The sequence below is a fragment of the Emydura macquarii genome, unplaced genomic scaffold (genome assembly GCF_026122565.2).
Source record: "Emydura macquarii macquarii isolate MOO-44397 ecotype Brisbane River unplaced genomic scaffold, CSIRO-AGI_Emac_v2 contig_67, whole genome shotgun sequence".
Taxonomy (NCBI): domain Eukaryota; kingdom Metazoa; phylum Chordata; order Testudines; family Chelidae; genus Emydura; species Emydura macquarii.
Genome location: NW_027130204.1, coordinates 6,851,025 through 6,862,588, shown reverse-complemented (window position 1 = coordinate 6,862,588; position 11,564 = coordinate 6,851,025). Strand labels below are relative to the sequence as shown.

At 48.2% G+C, this 11,564-nt stretch overlaps 1 protein-coding gene across 1 annotated transcript in view; it reads right to left on the bottom strand.

Moving 5' to 3' along the window:
* Positions 1-5,859: 5,859 nt before the first annotated feature.
* The window catches only part of ANTXRL (ANTXR like), a 68,068-nt gene continuing 62,363 nt past the window's right edge, over positions 5,860-11,564 (bottom strand). The window contains exon 18 of the mRNA XM_067538992.1: positions 5,860-11,096. Within this exon, the coding sequence (XP_067395093.1) occupies positions 10,875-11,096 (222 nt within the window). The 3' untranslated portion in view covers positions 5,860-10,874. The remainder of the gene's footprint in view (positions 11,097-11,564) is intronic.

Sequence of the window (11,564 nt, the reverse complement as noted above, 5' to 3'; positions counted from 1 at the left end):
CAAACACACTTACAAGCTTCGTTTGGGTTCCTGCTATAGCCTCCGGGCAGCTCGCAATGCACGACCACCATACGAGCCACCCTCAGGGCAGCTCAGGGAACCCAGCCCTTCCCCTTCTTTGCCACTGAGCGAACGTGGAGAGCTGCTGATGCCCATAGAGCACTGCTAGGAACTCTCCTGTTTGGGACAGCCAGTGCTAAGAACCAGGGCCCACAGGTTCAGGCTGGAGTGCCCCACTTTGCAGGAGGGGAAACTGAGGCACACACACAAAAATCCAACTGACTTGGCCAAAGCCATGAAGTAAGTTAGTGGCATAACCAGGATGAACACTCAGGGACACCCCAGCCTCTGAGAACATTCACAACACGGTCACTGCACCAAGACCCAAAATCCCCATCCAGACGCCCAAATGAAAAGGAGCGAATGATAAGGGGTTCTGAGCTGACGCAGCCCCTGCTGGCTTGAGTGGAAGTTGTGCGGCTGGGGGGGCGGGGCAGAGGAGATTGATGAGCCTGTGCACTGATTTGATCATGCAAAGCCCTGGCTCCTTAGCTGGTCCTTCTCAAGCATTATGCCTGGCATGAGCCCAGCCCTGCTGCTCAGAGCTGCCCCAGCCCAAGGACAGAGGCAGCAGCAGGTGGGCACTAAGAGGAACAGAGGAGCCTGATCCAACATCAGCAGCAGTCTGTTGGGAGCATCAATGGGCTTTGGATCAGGCCTATACAGAGCAGAGAGCCCAACCAAGTGTCTCCCATAAAAGAATACAAGGAAATCTGTCAAAGGACCTAGAGCAAGTGCAGAATCATCTCAGAGCCTCTCATCCTTCAGGGGGCACCAGCACCCCCTGAATCCGGGGTCTCTTAGGACACTGTCCTGCCAGGAGCTTAATTAATCATGTGATCAGGTGTCTTGGAGCAAAGGGCCAACCTACCCCTTGGTTCCCATGCATAGTGTAGAGGGAGATGGGCTTATAACAGGGTTACCACCTTCAGGGCAACACACTGCCTCAGTTTCTGAGGTGTACAGAAATAATCCACCCAGAGTAAAGAGGCTTTAAAACAATATTCCCCCTCTCAAGTGTGGGGGGCAGGAAGAAGTAGTTTACTTAACTTAGTCCAGCTCCTAAAATAAGCCTCCTTCCTGGGACAGCAGCCTTTAAATCCTCATCTCCATAGCTTGCAGAATCATTCTTTTAGATCATTGTTTCCACAGCCACCTGCTGGGGTTGGATACTGGTTTGAAATCTTCCTCTCAGCTACTTTTCTAAAGCAGGTCCTGTCTCACCCTCCACCCCCAGCCTCTCCTTTATCTACCCCTGCAGTCTGATTGGGTCCCATGATCTTCATTTTTCCCACCTGGGGAGGAGTGTGGGCTGTGTCCCAGGTGAGGATGAAAGCCATTTCCCCTTAAAGGGCCAGCTGCCCAGTAACAGAGCCTCTTGTGTTCCCTCTTGTGTTCAACAGGCCACTTCCAGGAGGGATGGCAGTTCCCAACTAGTGACACTCGCCCTCACACTGAGCACTCAGGCAGCACCTTCCCTCTGCAGATCTCTACAGGCAGGTCAGGACCATGATCCCCATTGCACAGATGGGGAAACTGAGGCACAGAGCATTTACAGGCCTGATCTTTAGTGGGGCTGGGCATCCATGGCTCACCACTGGGATTTTCTAATGGCTTCTGATGCAAAATGTGCCTTAAATGATTGAGGTCTCATTAAACCACGAAGAGCAGAGAATTAAATAAATTCCCCTGCACTCAGTATGAGCTGAGTAACGACTGGAGAGAAGATGCTGGCTTTATCGTCTGCAGAACACAAGCTGCCTTCACAGTTGCTGGCTCTGTATTTTGCCAGGAACCCCTCAGCATGTACGCAAATGGGCTTTCAGTCCTGCCCTTCTCCTGGGAGACGGTGGCAGCCCAAGCGCCCTGTGGCTGCAGGAAAGGAAGTAGCAAGCAAGCCAGCCCTCCCTCAAATACTAATGCCTTCTTTCCGCCTTTGATATTCATCCCAGAGTGGTGACCCCGCTGGCTCATTTCCCAGTGAGGAGCTGGACTTATGATCTACAAGTTACCATGTCAGAGCCCGGACTTGCACACGGCCCGTGAAGGGTTGAAGGTTCTCCACACCCATTGACTTCAATAGCAAGCAAGGGAGCCCAGCACCTAGAGCAGAGCAAATCATTCCCCAGGATAATGTATCCAGTGAACACAGAGACTCCGTTTCCGATGACCAGATCTGTCTTCCAAACTCCGATGCATCCAGCTGGTGATATCACTTCTGCCTCCCTAAAAGGCGAAGACCAATCTAGCAGGGTCTCCTAGGCAAGATGGGCAAAGTGAGCATAGGCGTGCGCACGGGGTGTGCCGGGTGTGCCCAGGCACACCCTAATGCAGGGGGGTCACATATACAGCCCTCTTTGATTGCGTCCCGCGGCTCCATCTGCTGCCGAAAGAGCGGAGGGCGCGCGATTTTTCGGTGGATGGCAAGGCGGGAGGAAGAAGAAGCTGCAAGATTTTGCGGCAGACCTGCCGTTGAAATATCGTTCCTCGTGATATTTCGCGGCAGAGTCTAGGACGTGGCGAGAAGTCCGCTGGTGGGTAATTCAAATGTGGCCTGCTGGTGGAATTGAGTTTGACGCTCCTGGGTGCACACCCTAACGGAAATTCCCTGGGTGCACACCCTAATGAAATGTGCTGCGCACGCCTATGAAAGTGAGAATCATCAGCCTATGGATAACGGTGGGCTTGGACAGTCACTTTATGACAAGTTGACTGTTCTTTGTGATCGGCTAGCACTAAGCACATAACTTGAGGGGAGATCACTCGAGTTAACACCGTGGGGAAGATGCACCTGGAGACACCAGCACACTTTTAATGAAGTATTTATCAGGGGTGAACCTCATAACAGCTGAATGGTCCCCTCCTCTCATCACCAGCGACACAAGCAAAACATTCCTCTACCCAGGCTTTCTGCGCTGTTGATCCTTTCATTGAGATGTTTTCAGCTGTTCTCCCTCCATCTGTGGTCCCATCAGCTCTCCTAAGCTACCGTCAGTAGGGTTGAATTGATACTTACACCTGGGCTACCCTGAGAACCTTACATCAGCATAGTACATCTCACAAGGGTGTGAAACGTCCACAGCCGTGAGTGACACAGTTAAGTTGACCCCACCTCTGGTTAAGGTAGCGCTAGGCTAGTTCGAGGGACGAATTCTTCTGTTGACCTAACTAGCAGCTCTTGGGGAGGTGGATTCACAACAGCGACGGGAGAACCCCGCTTGTTGCAGTGGCGAGTGTCTACACTGATGGGTTACAGCCGCACATCTGCAGCGGTGCCGCTGTAGCGTTGTAAGGGTAGCCATACCCTTGGGTGGGACGTGAAGGGAAAGTCAGAACAGCACATGGCATGGGTTGCCAGGCTCCCACCGATTAGTGCTGAGTCAATACCTCCGCATGGTGCTAGGGGCACTGTGAATTTTGGCTGTTACTATTTACAATGGTGAGAGCACTCATTCTCAGTCAAGATCACAGCACGGGTTTTTTTCCAGGTGCTGATGTAGGGAGTTTACAGCTGGCCTGTCGTTCCATCAGGAACGGGCCGGCTTTTTCACTTCCCGTACCAAACTGCTGCAGTCAGGGTTTTGCCATTGATTCCAGGGGCAGCGGGCGACAGTAAGTTTGTGTATATGATATAGGTTGTTCTCCTGTGTTGGGCTGGTAGGAGCTAAATCAACATAACAGGCTATTTATAGAGAGGCTGGGACCAAAGCCCTGGATCCAAATATTCCTGCTGGTTAAAGGAGTTTAGGTCAGAGCTGAATGCTGCGTCTCAGCCCTGTAGCTAGTGTTAGGATAATGCTAACCAGCAAGAGTTGCAGTGAACAGCTGGTTTTTGTTACTGTGGAATAAAAGTGCCCAGCGCCCTGGCTCTGGGAGAGCTTTTGTTCATCTGAGCTCTTTCAAGACCTGGGTTGCCTTTCCTATAGCAACCAAACGGAACAACATTAGTCAGAGCTGGGCAAAACTGTGGCGGCCGCACAGCCCAATTGGGTGAACTGTGTCCTGTGCCAGCTTGGGGGAGAGGATTAGGGAAAGGCCCGGCTGTCTGTCAGAGATGCAGTTCCCTGACCCTGCAGCCCCTTTTACAGAGCAAATGGGTTGGAGGTCGAGTGCCCAGCCCGCCCCTGGCTCACAGAGCCCCCTACACCCAGGTGTTCTGCAGAAGCCTCAGGGATGGGCAGGAATCAGTGAGTGGCAGGGGTGGATGGGGCAGAGAGGGGTCATGGTCAGGGCATTTTCCCCCGCCGCCGGCTCCCAGTTTGTGCCCCGGCAAAGCCCTGTGTGGACTGTGAAGCAAGACAGCCCTCTAAAGCCCCTGAATAGGGAAGGCACAGGCCACTTCCCAGGCCCGCATACAGCTGAATCTGGCTCTCTGTGCTCCTTAGCTTTCCCTTCCTGTGGCCTCCGCCCTATCCAGCTGGCTATGTGCTTGCATCTGCCCACTCAGATATTCTGCACGCATCAGCTTCCTGGCCACTCTTCCCCGCTCATTCCATACGGGGCTGTGGCTGACATGCCGTGCAGCCTGTACGCAGAGTGCAGCTCAGCAGTTTTGCAACAGGCAGCCTTGATTGTTAGTAATTGCGGCCTGTCGAGCTTGGGGATGTTTTGTGGCTTACCCCCGTGACCTCTCCGCTCTTGGTGTGTCTCTGCGAAAGCCCCAGTCTCTATCCCCACTGGGACGCAAAGAGCTTCAGAGGAAGCACTCCCAGCAAGAAAATAAAGGGCTTCCTAGGCTGTGTGGGAGGGGAACTTACAGGGCCAAACCCTCCATCAATACACAGGCAAGACACTTAAAATCAGCAGGAGCTTTGCTTACGTGAGGAATGCAAAATCTTGCCCACGAGAAGAGCCCTGTGTGTCCTGTGATTCCACATCTGTAGAATTTGCTCCACACTGCAGGATTACGCTCCAGAATCTCAGCTTTCTTTCTTTCTCATATGCTTTTAGCTCTCAAGGTAGCAGAAATAACTTTGAAATTATGACCTCCGTGTGACTGACGTGGTTGTTGACTTCAGTGGAATTACTCTGAATTTACTGCCATGCACCTGAGATTAGACTATGCTCCTAAGTAATTAGGCCCTGTGAGATAGGCAAGGGATGTAAGGCTCATTCAGCATGAGGGAAAAGAGAGGTGCAGAACAAGCAGCTGGCACACAGCTGTCCATTGAGCCAGCAGCTAAAGGCTTGTGCCTTCCCTGCACATGCCCCTGGATCAGGCATGGCACTGCAGGGGAGCCTGACCTTGCTTTCCCCAGTTAGGGCCTCAAAATATTCCCGCTGTAAAGGATCAGGGCCAAGGGAAACCAAAACCAAACGGTCAAAATAGGCATGTCTCCTTTAATAAAGTTTCGCGGCAGGAGCATTAGTAAGCACCGCTCAGAGGCCTCGGGTTCAAAGCTCCTTACCCGAGTCTTCAGACAAAGTCTGCTTGCTCAGGTTAGTCTCCTGGAGCCTGGGAGACAGAGAGGGAGATCACCTCCATCCCCCGACAACCTGAGTAGCTTCTAGCTCCCTGGTTTTGTTTAAATAAGTCAGTCCCAGGGTGAAGCATGGAATCCGCCTTGATTGCCCCCAGTCTGTTTTGGTTGCGAACACCTGGCTGTCCCTTGAGAGGCAGAAAAACTCCTTCATGCAGTGGCAGAGCAGCCGATAGCAGTCAGAAGCTCTGACTCCAGTTCCTTGCTCTGCCCACAACATGACTGAACTAATGTGGAGCAGTGTACTAAAGGGTCAGATAACCTTGCCGCTGCTTAAAGTATCTCTTGAAGTGAAATCATTCTCTCTAATGTGTAACCATTAAGCACTTTTATTGCTGATTTTAAATCCATTAAGACTACATTACATTGGATTATGAGACTGTGGCTACATTTCCCACATTTGCATGTAGGTATTATTGCTGCCGGGATTTTCGGAGAAATGGAGCAGGCGCACAAAATGCATAAAGGTTATACAGTGATAACATGGAAGCAGCATGTTAATTACAGAAAGTTGCACCACATGTACCAGCAAGAAACCCCCATCTAGAACCCCCTCAAAAATTTAGAAATCCGAAATCCGACATGGTCCATCAACTTCCTCTGTGTCCATCCCAGCGTTTAATGGCTGTCACATCAGCCCACATCCCCGCTACTTCTGAGACCGTACATCTTTGTAGAAAATATTGGTACAGTACATTGTTTTCCCTTATAAACCAAGCAATTTCTCTCTTCCCAAAAACGTAAATCTATGATTACCTACATGTCTGTTCAAGCATTGTTAAAGGTTAAAAATCTCCTGGTTTTCCTAATTACACTATATTTTCGCATTACTCAAAAGCATCAGATCAGTAACAAATGTCTAAACATACTAGGAAGTATCCAATAATTCCTACTTCCCAAAGCTACAGAGCACAGTTTGAAAATGCCGTACCGCATTATCTCACTGACATGCATAGCATCCTTGGCCACCTGCTTTATTCATCTTAAGCCCCTTTTAATAAATTACTCTAACTGTCCAGCAGTAAAGTTGAGAAATGTCCTGTCTCCTCTGTGTTAAACTCTCTCTATTTACAGAAGCAGGGATGTTTTCTCAGTGAAATGCTTTTTTAAAAAAATGAAAAAGTTGATGGATGGTACCGACCACATTGTCAAAAGCCTTAACAAGAATAGAAAGGCTTGGAGAGCAACAGGTGCCTTTGCATCTGAACTGGTACAGTTCATGAATCAGTTCAGCACTGAGCTCCCTCATTCATAAGAGGAGATGACCTTTTTACATTCAGGACTGTAAAATGTACATTGACCCACAGCAGAGCTCTGACACAGATCTCAATGCAGTGGTCCTGGATGACTCCTGATCACTTGGAGTCTGATTCTCCACTGCTTTGCACTTTGCATTACTGTTTACACCAGAGTTAAATGTGTGCCAGAGGCTACCAAATCCAAATTCTCCACTCACAACAAGGAGAGCATTAGCCACTCAGTGTACACAGGTAAAAATGAGAGCCGAGGCTCCAAGGCAGATTCCCTTTGAAAAACTTCTTTGTAGTGTTTGCTATGGAACGCTGTAATCACAAGTGACCACACATACAGATGAAACCAACAATAGCATATTCAACTGTCAGGCTAGTGAAAGGGACATTGTCAGGTTCAAAATCCAGGGCCAGTTCCTCAGCTGGTGCAAAGTAGCATAGCTCTGTTGAAGTCAATGAAGCAATGCCAATTTAAATCAGGTGAGGATCTGGCCCAATACACTAAATAAAGCCCAAATTTCTTCACCTGTGCTATTATAAATCCTGAAATAATTAAAGTGGAAATGATTTGTACAAGTCCAAATGTCCTTTTTGCAGCCAGTGCTCTGGGTTTACATTTAGTGCTGCATTCAGCTTGAACAATGAAAATACACCGGTGAGTTTCACGTTTGCTTCTCGCCAATTTCACTTTCCAGCTCCCACACAAGGCTGTAGTGCTTGGGTTGCAGACACTGCAGGGGAAGGTTTGAGATGCAAACAAAAAGCTGATTTAATAGGAATTTAGCTATCTAGTTCTATATACTCATGGAAACACCTTGCCCGCCTGCAAAGGTATGCTGGTGTGGTTTTAAAAGAGCTGGAGTCAGAGCAGTGTAAAACCAGAGTAATGGAGCAGCGAATCTAGCACTACTAACAGATCTCATCATCTGGAATCTCAGACAATTGCAAACTCAGCTGTGCACATGAGTTTATTGAAGACAGATTCCTTGCACAGCCAAGACTAGACACATTTTTTGCAAAGGTAAAGGTGCCGCTGAGTATTCTGATACCTGTCAATCTGCAGATGAGTCAGCTGTTTGAAGAGCATGTGAAAAACCTCTAGATACTAACACATCATTGTTCATCGATGGTATATGTAACACAGACCCCTGGGCCAAACTCTGCTGGCATTTACACTGGTATACATCTGCAGTGACTCCACAGACGTCATTGGAGCTACTCTGGATTTACATAGGCGTGATGACAGAATTTGGCACCCTGCTTTTCTCATTGGCTAAAAGTAGTCCTGACCCATCAAAAAAAATTTATATATAGGCCCTATTTTCATAAGCTAATTTTTCCTGCACATTATCTGCTCCCAGCACTGGAGCAGCTGTGGGTCTCAGTGGTACCTCAATCCTCCATGCTGGCGAATGAAGTGTTGGTCTGACAGCCCTGAAGTCCTTTCCATGTGCACAGGCAGACACGGCAGTGGCAGCGCAAGCTTCCCCATCGATGTGCCAGATCTCAATGACAGCACTTGAGGCTGGGAGGGATGTTCAGTACCCTTGGTCATTTTAATTATCAGCCTCCGCTGAGACTGCCAACAAGAGGGCCAGTTAATGCCAACTGCGATGATGTTTTTTGTAATGTAGACACCTGTCCATTAGGGGCTGGGCAGAGACCTACCAAACTCGTTTCACAGAGGCCTCCAAAGAGCCATCAGGCAATATCAACTTCCAGTTACTACCAGTCTGGGCTAAAGGGGAAATCTTGCCATGGAAAACTTGATAGCCTATTCCCAAACTCCTGGCTCATCCAGTCCTCTTCACTGAAAACAGTGGAGTTTTGCCATCATTGAAACGGAGAATAAGCCACATGATTTTTGCATCTCAATGCAAAGCAATGAAAACAAACCACCGATGACTATTTAGACATCACACGGGCTGCAGACGACCTTTCCATTTGCCGGAGTGCTGCTCACCAAGCAAATGCTCTAAGTGGCGGGAAGCAATCCAGACAGAAGAGTGGAGATGTTAAGCCCCACAAGCCATTTCCCCGGTCTCTACCACCTGCCGCCCAACCTGGCAGACCATTCTCATGTGAGTAAGGGAAGTAGGATTGGGCCTAGCGATAAGTAATGGACCCGATTCTCCTCTCAGTGCCATGTGAGGCCCCAATTTGAATATATGAATAATCCTATTGACATCAATGGAATTTAATCACAGGCTTCAGTTAACCAGATTCTTAAGTGCTTTGCTGACTTAGCTCTAAATCAGGAGCCATTCCTGTGCCGTCAGTGGGACCAGATCCTCCACTGGTGTAAATGACTCTGACTTCAATAGAGTTACACTGATTCCCATGAGCTGAGAATGCCATAGGTCTGTGTGTCTTTACCAGTTAGGCCTTGTAGGAGCATTTAGCATCTCCTGCTCGGCATGGCATGGAATGATGATCAGCATAGTAGGATGAGAGCACCTGGACATTTCCACTGCAAAGAACAAGCCTGATTCTCATTTACTTTTTACATTGCTCCAGCAGTACAGCGGCCATAAAGAGGGAGCAAATGCAAGGCATTACTATTGTTTCCTCTTGGGATAATATGGCCAAGAACAGGTGCAAGGTTATATGCTCTCCCACACAAATACCATGCCAACAAGACATAATGCAACTTGGACGTCCTCTCTACAACGACACTAACACCACGAACAATGGTGGTGCTAAAAAACACATGGCTCTGCTGACACCTTTGCTGAATCAGTATAAGGCACGATGGGGTGAGCAACGTAAGTCCTTGAGTTATTTTGATTCCCTAGGGATGATCTGGGTACAACCCACTCAGGCTTTAGCATTTAGCAAGCACCTGTCATGAGGCAACCCGTAATCCCACGTCAGATATTCCCCACATGCGCTTGTGTCTCTGCCTAGTGTCATACACAACTGAGGCTCATCCTTGGTCACTGGCATGAGGAAACTACAAATGTTTGGGAGTCCATTAGGCTTGGCAAGAAGAAAAGCCAAAAGAAAAAACCCACAGTGACAGGTCAGATCCTGTGTGTTTTATAAACATGGAGAGATGATAATGTTCCATATGAGGACGGGCAGTCTGTGGTATATAAAAGGGCTCAGATTTGTTTGTGTCCATCACAAAAGGGCTTAATCCTGCCAGCAGTGAAGTCTATGGGAAATAGAAGTGGGATCAGTCCCTATGTGATCCCATATATGTCTGATGTATCAAACATAGGCTACTTATATACAGTAGCGTTCACATATAAGGGACATATACTTCTGTTCCATATGGGAGACCTTTTTATGTAAATGGAAATCAAAGATTGAAAAAACACTAGAAACTTTTCTCCAAATTCCCCTGAAGTTTGGAAAGATCTGCCCAGTCTGGGGTTTCTAGAACCCAAACCTAGCCTTTTTGGCCAGTGTCTGATGAAAGTTAAGAACAAAGGCCAAATCTAACTAAAACCAAAGAGATTGGTTTCAATGGTGATCTTCTCAGGAGGAAAAAAGCACACGGCAGATCCCACACCCTAAGTCACTGGAACTGCATGGTCCACAGCCTCACGTTGCTCTGTTATCATTATCTAGGGAAGTTCCACCTGCAGAACAAACCAAGGAGAATTCACCCTTGTAATTACTGCTCCCTGTTAGCATTGTGGTGCGTGACTGTCTGCAGAGAAATGAGCGACTTTCAATTCACTACATTTACCCAACTCATTTGCAGGTGGCACCTTTCGACTGACTGATGCATGTATATCTGACTCAGGTTTTCATGTATGATAGGACATATAAAGTCATACAAACATCATGTATGGATAAATCTGAATAATGTGTGTGTGTGCGTGTATATATATATATAAATGCTGCTACTGTGTCTAGATGATCATTTTGGTTTTGTTCTACATCCAGTAGCTCCAGATTTATCCACTGAATGTTTACTCAGCACGTGTGGCATAAATATATTTATACAGTAAAACTGACACTTGGCAAATTTTTTTTTGCTGACCAGCAACAAACTTCGACATCTTTTGACTGTAAACCAAGACTCAATAAATATGCCGTGCTCAGCAGAGAGCAATCTTGGTTTTGCTGCACTCTAAGCCAGAGGCTGTGGGGGTGGGCGTGATGGAGGTGGTCCCGGGGGGACTCGGGATGGGGGTGGTCCAGGAGGTGGCTGCCTGGAAGGAGGCTGCAGAGAGGCCGGAGGAGATGGGCTTCTGGGAGCGTTGTTGAAAGGGCTGGCGATGGTCTTTGGCGGCGGACTGTAGGGGGCAGTGCTTCCATCTGATTTCACCCGGGTGAAGTTGATGCATCTTCCCTGGTTAAAAGAAAAATGGTTATTTGTAAAATCTCCATGTGTTTTGCAGCAACTAGCAAACCCAGTGCCAAAGGGATCTGAGGCAGCAGTGCAGTAATGCTGCTTTTTGCTACAGAAATGCCTATAGATCTTCATCCACAGACATTCAGCAAAGTTCAGACCTTCACTTTACCAAAGAGTGGGGGATTCTGACACAGGTTTTGCTTGAGCCTGTTAAGGCGAATAAAGCACACCTTGTAATTCAGATCCTGAGTTGAACTCTCCCAGGGCTTGGAGTGCGGGGGTTTGGAAAAGGGTTGTCCGAGTGAGTGGCTCTATCACGGTAATGTGACATAACTTGGAACTTCCATTGAACTTTGTCAGCCACAGATTTCAAAGCACTTCACACAGGTAGGTCAGTATTCTCTCTATTTGACAGCTGAGAAAACTCCGGCACAGAGTGGGGACGGATTTGTCTAAGGCCGTGCA